Source organism: Haliotis rufescens, unplaced genomic scaffold (assembly GCF_023055435.1).
Source record: "Haliotis rufescens isolate VD_foot unplaced genomic scaffold, xgHalRufe1.0.p SCAF_3, whole genome shotgun sequence".
Taxonomy (NCBI): domain Eukaryota; kingdom Metazoa; phylum Mollusca; class Gastropoda; order Lepetellida; family Haliotidae; genus Haliotis; species Haliotis rufescens.
This window is the reverse complement of record NW_025964001.1, coordinates 36,614,276-36,629,316: the sequence shown is the minus strand read 5'-3', so window position 1 is coordinate 36,629,316 and position 15,041 is coordinate 36,614,276. Positions and strand designations below refer to the sequence as shown.

The window sequence follows — 15,041 nt, the reverse complement described above, 5'->3', positions numbered from 1 at the left end:
CAAACACGGATCTCAATGCTATTTCAAACCTGTATCACTTTGGCTTTCCAACTACATTAAGCTGACACTCCAATATGTTCAAAGTGGCGTTAAGCCAAACTTACTCTGAAACAAAATGATAAACACATATGATGCTTATCTTTTATTCATGCACAAATGATCAGTTATTTTAAACTGAGTCTTACTGTTAAAATAAAGGATAGATAGATTCATCCTCAGTGGACACTTCCATCGCAACAAACTTAGCCAGTTACTTTAGGAAACTGCACAGAACTGAAAAAGGCCCGAACGGCACCTCCACAATACACACATGCATACAGCACTAAGTAACCAGCTATAGCAGCCTATCCTCTATGACAAACACATCTAGACCCATCTAATTCAACACAAGAGCATATGGCTGTCTTACTTGCTCGATATGTAGCCTTGCAGAATCAAAAGATTAGGTGAGTGAGTGAATCCAAATTTAACAATTAACATCACATCGGCTTATTTCAGCCAATTAGCATCAAGATGAGGACACTTCATTACCATATACTCTTCTTAAAATTCAAACTCGTGATAGATACTGGTAGACACAGAACTGTTGAAGCTGTTCCAACATGCTAGGGATGATCTCATTGTTTGACTGGTAATTTCTTTGGACAGTCTTATGCATGAAACTGTAACACGTCTGTTACAGGTTACAGCTACATGTTCATCCCTGCACAAACGACAAGGTGTGCTAAGGACCATATTTGGCCCACAGGATGTGTATAATTTCAGAATTGAGTAAAACTTTTACTTTAGATAATCTAATGTATCTAATATGTTCCTCTGAATGAGAACTTTTGTCTTTTGTTCATGTCAACGAGAATGTAATGGACATGACAACAATAAATGCATAGTAAAGATATAAAGTGTCCAAAAAGGCCTATTTTAGAGGTTTTCATGAAGTATTTTTTCTAATATTTGAATGTGGGCAAGTCACTGACCCAATCTGATTTTCATAGTAGATACATAAAACATGACAAAAACTTCATCTTGGGTCAGAGATTATTTCGTTTGAGTTTCTAAAAATCTTACTTATTATTCATTTGAGCCATACTTGTGTATTTGACCATGTCAATGGTCCAAAACTTGCAAGTGTAAGACAGGAAAATGGTATCAAATATTTGAACATATCTGATAATTTTCACACTAAAATTTCAAAGTTTTCCACTACCTTAAAATTTTGTATTTCCAGTGAGCCAAAAAGGGCCCTAATTTCCTCCTTTGAATCGTGGCACTCATTCATAATCACTGGTAACACAACACAGCATGAACATACAGTATGTCTGAACCAGGAAGAACATTGTGCGATCAACTGAACTGTTCATGGACCTGGGTATGATGTCACTGAATCAGCTGAGGATATCCTGATGGGAAGTCGCAGGGTTTTACACAATGCAGAAATGTGCACAAGTGGACAGAATGGATGCAGAAAAAAACAAGTATTGCATACTGAGGGATATGACAATCATAGGGCTACGATCACTTTGTGGATTGGGGCCCTGGACACTCATTTCCAAAAAAGACTCTTCAAATCAATTAGGCTAAAAAAAATAATAGTCGTGGTTCTCAGGCACCACCCGCATCATCATAAAGTTCGCAGCACATTCTGTTTTTATTTCTATATTGAATTTTTTATTAAAAAAATCATTAAATATTCCAAGTCCAACGATAGTCAAATACTGTATTCCAGTATTATACTCATCAAGGAATACATTTATGTAGGGAGGCCATTTCCCAGGTTGATTGTACACAACTATTTATTTAGTTACATATTAGTTTGAACAACAAAAAACAAATCACTTTTTTAAAGGTTTAGTGGGGGTTCCCTGGACAGCCAGTTTTGCAGTAAAACCCCGAATTCTTGTATGGATATCAGGATATATCTTGTACAGACTTCACATAAGCAGATGAGATGTTTCCAACTGAGGGTAATGTCCACCCTAAAACACTCATTTACAAGCAAAAAAACATTTCTTTTCTATTTCCAACAATGGTTTAAGAGGTTTTCTTGCCTACTCTCAACAAAAGGGTACCTAGAAATAGATAAAGTTCCAATTTGCATGATTTGTGAATGTGTTTTCTTACGCCCAACTAACATTTAGTTTCTGGACACATGGTTTTCTAACAACTGTTTGAAGAAATACTCCATACATATATAAAAACATTACACATCAGACTACTAACAATAAACAATTGACTTTCACTCACAAGCAGAAAATCTGACTGATGTACATTGTATATATACAAAATCAAGTCACTTAAATACAGACAATGCACATGGTAAGCATGTGGCTCTCTCTGAACACCCAACAGCTGTTCTGGATTTATATAAGGCTGAAAAATAAAAGAAATATGCTGATTCATCCACTCAGTAAATGCAGCTGTTCCCAAACACTTCTTGAGGTACATGGAAATCTTGTACAGAACATCCAACCGAAAAGCCTTCGTCCAAACATTTTAACCTCCCTTCTTCTGATTGTATCAATCCAAGCACTCCCTTCACGAGGTCCTGGCTGCTTGCAATATTGGCCTTGGCCCTTAGAGGGAATGTTGACAGCACACAATCACACTAACATGTGTGCAATAAATATCCCAGGTTTGAGAGCATTTCCTAGAAGTCCATTGTTAAAATAGTTTTCTATGTTCCCCTGCATCAAAATAAGTTAGCCGAGAATCCAAACACTTGATTCATGCGTTGCCAGTAATGGGTCTTCCAGCCCTGTAACGTATTGTCATACTCGGAGTCAGGAACCCCCTGCTGGGTTAACCTAAGTACAGTAGTAGAGTCCTGCTCCTCAAGTTCTATTGTCACGAAAGAGTAGTGCTCTGTGGGCCATGACTTTATCCTCCACTTTTGTACTATCTTCTTTTCGGGCACCTACAAGGAATAGAATTGTTTTCAGTGAGTGACTGAGAGAATGGTATTGTGCACAGCCAAGTTCCTTGTTAAGATGACACAGTAACCTGTCATCGGGGTACCCTATCTAAGTTTTGATTGGCTGTCGAATCCGATTTTCTATTTCTTGATTTACCCATTTTTAGGGGGAAATCTGGTAGGTAGTTTGGACAAAAAATTAAAACTCTAAACTTTGTTTTTCTTCTAAACGTTATTAACATGATAAAGACAAACTCACCCCAGTGTCTTTTGATATCAAATATATCAAATATATCAACACAAGTCTATGAAAGTTTAACATGGCTTGCTGAGGAGGTAAAAGCTTCTATTGTCTAATTTGTGAACAATAATGAGAGGAGTCTTGTGTGCGTGTGTACCTGCGTGCTTGTACTAGTCTGGACTAATGTTGATTTTATGATGCAAGCCCACTGAGATACCATGCCACAGTTTAATATTGATACACCACTCAGACACAGTAGACTGACTCCGAGCGGACCAGTCCTTGGTTTAGCCCCTTAATGCTGAGCGCCAGGCAGGGTAATAAGTACAATCTTTTAACATCTTTTGGTATGATGCGGCCAGGGATCGAGCCCACGACCTTCCGCTCTCCTGGCAGACACTCTACCACCAGACCACGGAGGACGTCGCTGTGGGGTAAGATATTGCCTGATCTCACCAAGTGACATGTCCTGTGGAAGCCAGTTTCGGATGATAAATTAACACATTTGATAGTTTTCAATCACTTACTAAATCCACAAATTCCCCTGTGACATGGCCGCCCATCATTGAGAAGCGTTCTCCTTTAGCAGGTTCTAATGTAGCAGGTCCACCAGTAAATGCTTCCACCATCTACAAATGAAGAAGAATACAGCATGCTTAAAACAAAGGCATAAATAATAGTTGGGAGTTGAGGTTGAGGTTTGTTTAACAGAGGAAAGTCCAGGCCAACTTGAACAGTATTTCAGTTATATCACGCCATGTCTTGGAAATTTCCCCACAGTGACAGCATGGTAGAGGTGGCTACCCCTTGTCAGTGTGGTAGAGGTACCTACCCCCTTGTCAGTTAAAGCATGGTAGAGGTGGCTACCCCTTGTCAGTGTGGTAGAGGTACCTACCCCCTTGTCAGTTAAAGCATGGTAGAGGTGGCTACCCCTTGTCAGTGTGGTAGAGGTACCTACCCCCTTGTCAGTGAGAGCGTGGTAGAGGTGGCTACCCCTTGTCAGTGTGGTAGAGGTACCTACCCCCTTGTCAGTGAGAGCACGGTAGAAGTACCTACCCCCTTGTCAGTAAAAGGATGGTAGAGGTGGCTACCCCTTGTCAGTGTGGTAGAGGTACCTACCCCCTTGTCAGTGAGAGCATGGTAGAGGTGGCTACCCCCTTGTCAGTGAAAGCATGGTAGAGGTGGCTACCCCTTGTCAGTGTGGTAGAGGTACCTACCCCCTTGTCAGTGTGGTATAGGTACCTACCCCCTTGTCAGTGAGAGCACGGTAGAAGTACCTACCCCCTTGTCAGTAAAAGGATGGTAGAGGTGGCTACCCCTTGTCAGTGTGGTAGAGGTACCTACCCCCTTGTCAGTGAGAGCATGGTAGAGGTGGCTACCCCTTGTCAGTGTGGTAGAGGTACCTACCCCCTTGTCAGTGAGAGCATGGTAGAGGTGGCTACCCCTTGTCAGTGAGAGCGTGGTAGAGGTGGCTACATCTTGTCAGTGTGGTAGAGGTACCTACCCCCTTGTCAGTTAAAGCATGGTAGAGGTACCTACCCCTTGTCAGTGTGGTAGAGGTACCTACCCCCTTGTCAGTGAAAGCATGGTAGAGGTGGCTACCCCTTGTCAGTGTGGTATAGGTACCTACCCCCTTGTCAGTGAAAGCATGGTAGAGGTGGCTAGCCCTTGTCAGTGTGGTATAGGTACCTACCCCCTTGTCAGTGAAAGCATGGTAGAGGTGGCTAGCCCTTGTCAGTGTGGTAGAGGTACCTACCCCCTTGTCAGTGAAAGCATGGTAGAGGTGGCTACCCCCTTGTCAGTGTGGTAGAGGTACCTACCCCCTTGTCAGTGAGAGCGTGGTAGAGGTGGCTACCCCCTTGTCAGTGTGGTAGAGGTACCTACCCCCTTGTCAGTGTGGTAGAGGTACCTACCCCCTTGTCAGTGAAAGCATGGTAGAGGTGGCTAGCCCTTGTCAGTGTGGTATAGGTACCTACCCCCTTGTCAGTGAAAGCATGGTAGAGGTACCTACCCCCTTGTCAGTGAAAGCATGGTAGAGGTGGCTACCCCCTTGTCAGTGAAAGCATGGTAGAGGTGGCTACCCCCTTGTCAGTGAAAGCATGGTAGAGGTGGCTACCCCCTTGTCAGTGAAAGCATGGTAGAGGTGGCTACCCCCTTGTCAGTGAAAGCATGGTAGAGGTGGCTACCCCCTTGTCAGTGTGGTAGAGGTACCTACCCCCTTGTCAGTGAAAGCATGGTAGAGGTGGCTACCCACTTGTCAGTGTGGTATAGGTACCTACCCCCTTGTCAGTGTGGTAGAGGTACCTACCCCCTTGTCAGTGTGGAGGGGTGGCTACCCCCTTGTCAGTGTGGTATAGGTACCTACCCCCTTGTCAGTGTGGAGGGGTGGCTACCCCCTTGTCAGTGTGGTATAGGTACCTACCCCCTTGTCAGTGAAAGCATGGTTGAGGTGGCTACCCACTTGTCAGTGTGGTAGAGGTACCTACCCCCTTGTCAGTGTGGTAGAGGTGGCTACCCCCTTGTCAGTGTGGTATAGGTACCTACCCCCTTGTCAGTGAAAGCATGGTAGAGGTATCTACCCCCTTGTCAGTGTGGTAGAGGTACCTACCCCCTTGTCAGTGTGGTAGAGGTACCTACCCCCTTGTCAGTGAAAGCATGGTAGAGGTGGCTACCCCCTTGTCAGTGTGGTAGAGGTACCTACCCCTTGTCAGTGTGGTAGAGGTACCTACCCCCTTGTCAGTGAAAGCATGGTAGAGGTGGCTACCCCCTTGTCAGTGTGGTAGAGGTACCTACCCCCTTGTCAGTGAAAGCATGGTAGAGGTGGCTACCCCTTGTCAGTGTGGTAGAGGTACCTACCCCCTTGTCAGTGAAAGCATGGTAGAGGTGGCTACCCCCTTGTCAGTGTGGTAGAAGTACCTACCCACTTGTCAGTGTGGTAGAGGTACCTACCCCCTTGTCAGTGTGGTAGAGGTGGCTACCCCCTTGTCAGTGTGGTAGAGGTACCTACCCCCTTGTCAGTGAAAGCATGGTAGAGGTGGCTACCCCCTTGTCAGTGTGGTAGAGGTACCTACCCCCTTGTCAGTGTGGTAGAGGTACCTACCCCCTTGTCAGTGAAAGCATGGTAGAGGTATCTACCCCCTTGTCAGTGTGGTATAGGTACCTACCCCCTTGTCAGTGAAAGCATGGTAGAGGTGGCTACCCCCTTGTCAGTGTGGTATAGGTACCTACCCCCTTGTCAGTGAAAGCATGGTTGAGGTGGCTACCCACTTGTCAGTGTGGTAGAGGTACCTACCCCCTTGTCAGTGTGGTAGAGGTGGCTACCCCCTTGTCAGTGTGGTATAGGTACCTACCCCCTTGTCAGTGAAAGCATGGTAGAGGTATCTACCCCCTTGTCAGTGTGGTAGAGGTACCTACCCCCTTGTCAGTGAAAGCATGGTAGAGGTGGCTACCCCCTTGTCAGTGTGGTAGAGGTACCTACCCCCTTGTCAGTGAAAGCATGGTAGAGGTGGCTACCCCTTGTCAGTGTGGTATAGGTACCTACCCCCTTGTCAGTGTGGTAGAGGTACCTACCCCCTTGTCAGTGAAAGCATGGTAGAGGTGGCTACCCCCTTGTCAGTGTGGTAGAGGTACCTACCCCCTTGTCAGTGAAAGCATGGTAGAGGTGGCTACCCCTTGTCAGTGTGGTATAGGTACCTACCCCCTTGTCAGTGTGGTAGAGGTGGCTACCCCCTTGTCAGTGAGAGCGTGGTAGAGGTACCTACCCCCTTGTCAGTGAGAGCGTGGTAGAGGTACCTACCCCCTTGTCAGTGAGAGCGCGGTAGAGGTCGGCAGCTCGACATTTAAACTCCTCCCTGGTCACCAGCTTCTTGGTGTGGATTCGCACACCTAGTCCATCCATCCGTTCGCTGCAGTCAGTCACCACTTTATTCATTTCCTCTTTTGCTTTGTTCTGGAATAAGAAGAATGTTACAGAAAAACGTGTGTTGAACATGCGCAGAGAAACATTTGTAAACAGTGGGTCTGCTAGGGATGATCAAATTTTGACAGATACTTTACCTGCAGGGCACATCCATTACATTACACCTGGCGGCCTGCATGATACTGTTACAAATGACAGTGCCACTCTCAGCCCAGGGACCCATTAAAAAAAGCGATCTTAGCACTGTAACAATCTTAAGTCTATGGTATATTATGGAAGATATGATGATTGCTTTGTGGAACAGGAACCAGGACTTCGCCTGCAGGTAACATCCACAGTATAACACCTGGCAGTCTGCTCGATACTGTTACAAATGACATGTTCAAGACTTATATAGCGACATGTGTGTATGTGTGTGTGCTCTGCTTGTACTAGTCCAGACTAATGCCATTTTTATACTGCTAGCCCACTGAGATACCATGCCGCAGTTGAACATGAATACCCCACTCAGACAAAGTACACCGGCTCCCATGCCGACCAGCCCTTGTTTTAGCCCCTTAAAGCCGAGCGCCATGCAGGGTAACAATATGTACCATCTCTTAATGTTTTTTGGGATGACGTGGCCGGGGATTGAACCCACGACCTTCCGCTCTCCAGGCCGATGCTCTATCTACCAGACCATGGAGGCATTCCTCCGATCAGTGACACCTCTCGTATATGCTATGAATAATAAAGCCTGGAGCAGATAAACAACAACAATAATCTCCCAGCACCCTGTTCCACAAAGAAATCCAATGCTATGACTATCCCAACTCCCATACAATCATTTCCAATGTTGTGTTTGATATTCTTGGTGACACTGGGTATGACAGCACCATGGTGCCACTATTGGCACCTTCAAACAAACCTGAACTTGTCAGAGAATGAATAACCATATTCAATTCAGCACAGGGATGTAGGACATTTGCAATAGGAACATGCCAGCCATGATCCTTATTTCTGGAAGTGATTTCATCAGGAACAAACACTACTCACCTCTTTGTTTACCACCTTTGGAGCTGGGGCTTTTGCACAATCTTTGGTTGGCAAGATAATGCCCTGTCCATATTCTAAAAAGAGAACAATGAAGGTAACAGTACTGACAGTAAGCAGAATAGGTGAGGTGAAATTGGGTTTACCGTCTCGTCCAAGATTATTGCACTTATATAGCGACGTGCATGCACATGTGTGTGTTTGTGTGGCTGCTTGTACTAGTCCGGACTGATGCCGATTTATAGTGCTAGCCCACTGAGATACCATGCCCCAGTTTAACATGAATACCTCACTCAGACACAGTATACTGACTCCGAGCCGACCAGTCCTTGTTTTAGCCCCTCAATGCCGAGCGCCAGACAGGGTAACAACAAGTACCATCTTTAAGCGTCTTTTGGTATGACGCGGCTGGGGATCGAACCCCGGACCTTCCGGTCTCTGGGCGGACACTCTACCACTAGACCACGGAGGCGGTCTAGTAAGCAGAATAGCAGATACAGGTGAGTTAAAGTGCAAATAAACCCATAACCATTGAGATAAGAAACAGAGCATAATCAAATTTAAAAATACAAAGAGATTTGTACATTAATTCTGAAGTACAATATCTCAATATTACCGTTAATACAAATTACTACTGGGACCAATGGATAATTAATCATTTTTTAGACAATAAACAGACACAAATAAACATAGTGTAGATTAAGCATCGCAGTTGTATCATATTGAAAGGACATATGCCTTAAAGGATTGTCATGTATCAAATTACCTTCTCGAAGTCTGTTTATATATTCTGCCATCTTTTCCTGAATAACCTTGGTGCCAACTATCCTCATGATCTCCTTCACTTCCGTGGCATCATCACTTGTGCTATCACACGACACATTCACCTGCCACACAAGGATAACAGATAATTAACATAGTTCAAAATCTGGCCACTGCACTATTACCACATTTACTGTATTAAGGGTTCAGATCTAATAAGCACAACCCCTTGCTAACTTTCTAAACCAATCTGTAAGTATCTGCCCTCATATAAAACCAAAAATGTACATATTTTCTTGTGTATATATAATATTACACATTTTATACAGACAACAGCAGTGTAGAAATGGTATCTAAATTCCTAGTAACTATTAGGCAAAAAAATAAATAATAGACTTGGTTGTCAGGCACTGCCCACATCATCATAAAGTTCATTGCACGTTTTGTTTCCATTTTCAATTTTTTTGTGCATTGTGTTTAAGTATTAGGATTTGTATATTTTTTTGGAAAATGGAAAATAAAAACAAAATGTTTGGCAGACTTTATGATGATGTGGCTGGTGCCTGAGAACTCAGACTATTATTCTTTTTAGCCTTATTCAAAACCTTTTGTTTTATCAACATTTGAATTATAGGGAATCAGAGTATTCCCCTTATATATATACTTATCCTGACACAACAGTATGCAATATTCCTTCCCTCGGGCGATGAGTGAGTGAGTATGGTTTTGCGTCACTTTTAGCAATATTCCAGCAATATCACAGTGGTGGAAACCAGATATGGGCTTCACACATTGTACCCGGGAATCAAACCCGGGTCGTAAGCGTGATGAGAGAACGCTTTAACCACTAGGCTACCTGACGGCCCCCGGCGGGCGATGAAGGAAAAGTGATGAGTAGTACAGGAGCATGCTGGGAGTGAGGTGATCGAAGGGTGTGTTCCGGTGATGATTGTTTTCACAATATTCTACACTGTTCTATGATCAAAGCAAGAAGGAGCATTGCATACTGTTGTGGAGGGATAAGTTAAAAAAATAAAATATTTACTACCATTCAATCTCAATCACAAATTTAACTTGTTTATGGTTATAATAAGTGCTGCTTTGTCACTTTGTCACCCTGGGCGCTTATTATGGTGAATATGGTAATAGAGACACTGGTGGGACATTTTCAGTTGAAAACAAATCATGTTGATGTCTCAATGTATGAGCTGCTATTTCTGACTGACATGATGTAGCACTAATCATGGAAAACACTTCGTGTGATACATGCACACATGAAAACATCTGTACTATTACTTATCATAAATTCTAGCTAACTGATTGGGCAGTCGTCTTGTAAAGCCCAGACAGGTACGGATATCATGACATGATAATACTTGATGTGACATCACTTGCTTGTCATGTCACAACTGATCCTGTTAGCTGTTACCCCCGGCTGTTATGAGTCAAATACAATACTAATGTAATAATAAACAAAGCACTTTGCAACATGACAGCTTACATCAATCTCGTGAGCTTCATTTTCCTCGCTCAAATTAGGTATGTCAAAGGTGCCTTTATAGCTCTTCTTGGAGTCTTTCAAACAACCTGAAAAAATAACCATATATAGACTCGTAAAACATTACCGGGGTATCGTCATCTCAGTGATGTATTGGTTCATAAGGCGACGAGTTCACATTCTCCCCCCCCCCATATACATGTATGTGTACAATAACTTCCTAGCGTATTCTTGCATGAGCAATATACCACAATGCACATCTGGTAGCAGGTGAAACATGTCAAAGTGTTGCAGATTTCAAAGTACTTGTGCATTATTCTCAATGTTAAAGGGGCACTGATCTAACGCAATTCCCCGGACTGGTTGTTGCCTTTGTTATTGTTTTTTCCCCCGTGAGTACCCGGATGATACGCAACGCAACTGAGCGTGACCAGAGACTGGGCTACCGTCTGCAAGGACAGCTAAATAAACTTGGAGGCTGGAGGCAATATTTGTTTTACGCATTTTTGCATAAACACTGATTGGTTAACTGTGATCTATACAGATTTCGACAAAGGGCGCATGTTAATTAATTTCTTCAGCCTAAACAAGCAGACAAAAAGAACAGCGGAGCTCATCGGATGTCGTCATTTGGAAATACCCCAGATGGTTATAGTTTTATGCTAAAAAAGGTATCCATGCAGTGAAAGCATTTTCGGATTTCGGCTTGCGTCGATAATACGATTACTACTCCCTTGTTGACATCCACGTTTTCTCGTATAACCCTTCACTTGTGTATTTGTCGTCATTCACTTGATGCTCAGTTAATGAATTTATTACAGGTACAATTAGTGGTTGCACCACTTAGATTACCTGACAAAGGTTCCCATTTGGCATTTATTGTGTCTGGGGTAATTATTCAATCTAAATCCAGGTTTGAAGTGAGGTGAAATGTGTGTTATGTAATATGCACGTGGCAGCCCAGCAAGAGATGAATGATCAGTTGATTTATTTTTTTGTAAATCAACGGACGTTCCTAGTCATCAAAGGATTAACAGAAATACGTTGATTGATTAATCACTGTTATCTTGCACAGTGGATATGTCAAGAGTGAGTGTTTACATGTCTAGGTTTACTAAAACAAAGGGAATACACTCATACCATGGCGTGAAGTGCCGATGTAAATATTATAATATCCCGAAACGACATATATCTTTTAAAATATTTGATTGTTACTGAGACACGTGACATCGAATAAGTTTCTTTGTACATCTGCAGACGAGTGAGATATTGTTCCTTTGTGTGGATATTCACGGATACATTCCCCGAACAAGGACGCTGCCTAAAATTTATACACATAAATTTGGTAGGTTGTATTTATGATATTTGCATTTTGTTTTCCTTCCTTTGAACCAATTCGTTCTTGTTTCTCTACGTCTTGGTTGGGAAATTCTTCAATGCGCGATAGTCGTTGTTTTCACAGGTCTTTTCCTTTGTAAGCGTGTATATATTACCGTCAATTTGTAAAATGTGATTCTCTCAGGCAATTTATAAAATGTGTAAATATTTCAGTCATTTTGACTAAAAAATCTGTCCAGATTGATTAAGACGATCAAAAAGGCCTTACAAACATCACAACAGATTATTATGTAGGATTAGAAGCCAAACAACATAGAAATGTACTTTTCTCAACGTAACATTTTCAGTCTCTTGGTGATGACATTAAACATCAAAATGTTTGGAATTCGTTATCATAATAATACAGATGGAAATGTTTTTCAGTCACTTTGTAAAATAACTGAATATTTAGACGTTTAATAAATTTGTTACACATTTGACAGTGAAAAAAAATACACACTTTAAAAAAAGCAATGCTCAGGTGAAATATGTACTTTGTGTTGCAAGTCAAAATAGTGTAAACGAAAATCGCAAAATTACCAAGCAAGTGACTTATCAAAACTTCGTCACCATTACCGATGCTACCCACAAAGATACCTACATTTCCTTATTATCTCGAAAACTGTATTTCATTTTGTTCATCAATGTGACCATACGCCCTTATTACTACCCATAAAAGCGACTAATGCGCTTACGAATGGCGCAGCAGAGGTCGCGAACTAGTCTAGATTTCTGCTATACATCCGGGTACTCACTGGGAAAAAACAATAACAAAGGCAACAACAAGTCCCGGGGAATTGCGTTAGATCAGTGCCCCTTTAAATGGTCCCCACAAAGGTATCTGATGTATTGGGGCTGCATAATTGAATTATTTATTCTTCTGTATAATTTAGAATTGAAAAAAGTATATAAAATATCTTTTTAAATCTCAGTTTTCAAGACTGTTATTTGACACACAATGTATGTTTTTTGTTCAAATAGTCCTATGAAGTTGCATGCCATATATGGATTGACCAATGAAAACTAACCTCAAACAGTCAGTAAAGGACTGTCAACAATGGTATGGTTGCTTAAGGCCTAGTTATGGTATATGACTTGTGTTGGTTGCAAAACTTTAACATGGCTATCAAACAGGGATTAAAGTTTATATAAAAATTTTTTTACCAAGTTTATGTACTTGCAGCTAGTTTTTGCAAGTAACTAAATATTAATGTATAGATTTTTTTTATGACTTTGTGATAATACAATATATACAAAAGAACATGGTTGTCTGCATGTATCTAATCCTAAACTTAGATTTCACTGTGAATTTGCTTGTGTGAGAGGATAAACATTTGATGATACCATCAAAGTGTTCAAAATTAAGAATGAAAGTCCTCATAAAAACCCTAATATCAAAAGCTTAAAGTTTAGGGCCCTGAGACTCAAACACTAAAGAAGCAAAGGTCCCAACATAATTTTTAACACTGCCATCAAATAAGAATACTTCAGTTTCATTTCCTGGTATCTCTACTGACCTGACCATTTCCCCTTCACTTCAAACTCATAGAAGAAGATGAGCTTGCCCTTCCTGTTGTTTGCTGTTGCCTCGCCTTCCACCTTGGTGAGTTCCTTCACTTCACAGCTCCCTGTAGATAAACACATACAGCAGTTCAAGTACAAACACAGACAAGGAAAGGGGTTTGCATTGTGATGCCTTGTTACAAGGTATGTATAACCTCAGTACACTTATAAAAGTAAAGATCTCCTATTAAGGATCCTACAGATATATGACACTACAATTCCGAACGTTTTTAATCATCATTTTAAATGCTTTTTATTTGGGTGATTAGCCTTAGTCTGTCAATTTTTTTTTGTCAGAACCTCTTTCCTTCTTTTTTAAAAGACAGCTTCGGAAGAGGTTGTGGAATTCAATATAACGCCATGTTATCACATATCATGAATACGTCAGACAGATTTGTGAACCTACATACCTTTTTTATTTTCAACTACAAGCCCAGTCAACAGCTCCTTAAGTTTATCAATCGACCAGCTTGTTGCATTCTTTTCAACCCTAACAAAAATAAAACACAGACAATTAAATTGGTTACAAAGACTGTTTTTGACGGCATGAATTGTTTGAGTGAAAAATAGAAAGATCTTGCGATTATCTTTGTTTCACTAATATGTTATAGCCTGTGGAAATACTTCTAGTCGTTATTCATAGCAATAAACGTGTGTCAAAGTAATTTAATTCACGATCTTTATACATGACATAGAGTAATTCCGCTAATCTCACCAATGCCAATTGTTGACATTCGTCGCATCGGGCCTTTCCTCAACGATCCACCGAGGGTCTCCTTCGCCCCATTTCGCCATTATGCGTTTGTGTTGTTGTTTGTTTACGGTTGAAGAACAGTTCCGAGGGTTCGATCAGCTCGTGATAAAAAGACCGACCGGTAAGCTTCACGCCGCAAACATGCGTTTCTCGAAACTACGCCGGATGTTGATAAATAACGCCACCTGTATGACAAGGGGAGGTAAATGTGATTGAACAGAAGTTTGATTGTACAGAACTAGATTTTATATGTCGGCTGAACGACTACAAACGACAGTCGAACAGAAAATAGCCCACACTTCAATGTATGTTGTGCATTTATACAGATAATACAATTTATGATCATGAAAAGCATATGGGATTTTTATAATTTCACAATGAGATTTTACTAGTGATTCGCCATGTCTGTACTCGCACGTTTCCTGAGCAAATCACTCTATTTTTAATACGATCGTTTTCGCAGTGTATACCTATTTTCTAGAAGCTTCAGCGGCTAATCATTTGAGGAGACATGTTTTATATACACTCACCTGTCACTTTATAAAGATCAACATAATACAGACGGGGCTTCTGGATTGTTCGAAAGTATGTCTATAGAATGTATAACCAGAAACCATAAGTAGATTTCTGGTATAACCTTGCTATAAGAGAGGCCGGGGACGTGTCTATCTCTGTAGCATAATCAGTTGCTTACTCACCACAAAATGAAAATCTGCGGTGGCCCATAAGGGACATGGAGTCCGTTTTTCAATATTTTGATATTCCACTTACTGTTATTGTAATCTTTTGCAAATTAACACGATTTGTCATACACATATGTGATAAATCATGTATAAAGAAGATATTGAATCGCTGAAATGTGAAGCCAGAGACCATATATCGGTATATGGTCTCTGGTGAAGCAAAAATGTCACTTTAGTTTTTGACATTTTCGCTTCACTTTTCAGCGATTCAATATAGCTACTTGAAAGTACATTTTCCATGTTT

The 15,041-nt window shown here is 41.5% G+C and overlaps 1 protein-coding gene across 1 annotated transcript; it reads right to left on the bottom strand.

Moving 5' to 3' along the window:
- Positions 1-129: 129 nt before the first annotated feature.
- On the bottom strand, positions 130-14,243 carry LOC124118992 (activator of 90 kDa heat shock protein ATPase homolog 1-like). The gene is made up of 9 exons (XM_046481343.2): positions 14,016-14,243; positions 13,711-13,790; positions 13,255-13,365; positions 10,364-10,449; positions 8,867-8,987; positions 8,104-8,177; positions 6,946-7,098; positions 3,677-3,778; positions 130-2,911 (listed from the first exon to the last, which is right to left on the bottom strand). Exons 1-9 carry the CDS (start codon positions 14,093-14,095, stop codon positions 2,687-2,689), a joined length of 1,032 nt encoding a protein of 343 aa, XP_046337299.2. The 5' UTR covers positions 14,096-14,243; the 3' UTR covers positions 130-2,686.
- Between the last annotated feature and the right edge of the window lie 798 nt (positions 14,244-15,041).

What these genes read in the sequence shown, in the direction of transcription:
- LOC124118992 (XM_046481343.2), bottom strand. Translation starts at nt 14,095, where the DNA reads ATGGCGAAATGGGGCGAAGGAGACCCTCGGTGGATCGTTGAGGAAAGG. An exon ending in TGTAGTTGAAAATAAAAAAG is followed by an intron (nt 13,366 to 13,710) that starts GTATGTAGGTTC and finishes GTTTATCTACAG; the next exon opens with GGAGCTGTGAAGTGAAGGAA. An exon ending in AGTGAAGGGGAAATGGTCAG is followed by an intron (nt 10,450 to 13,254) that starts GTCAGTAGAGAT and finishes TTATTTTTTCAG; the next exon opens with GTTGTTTGAAAGACTCCAAG.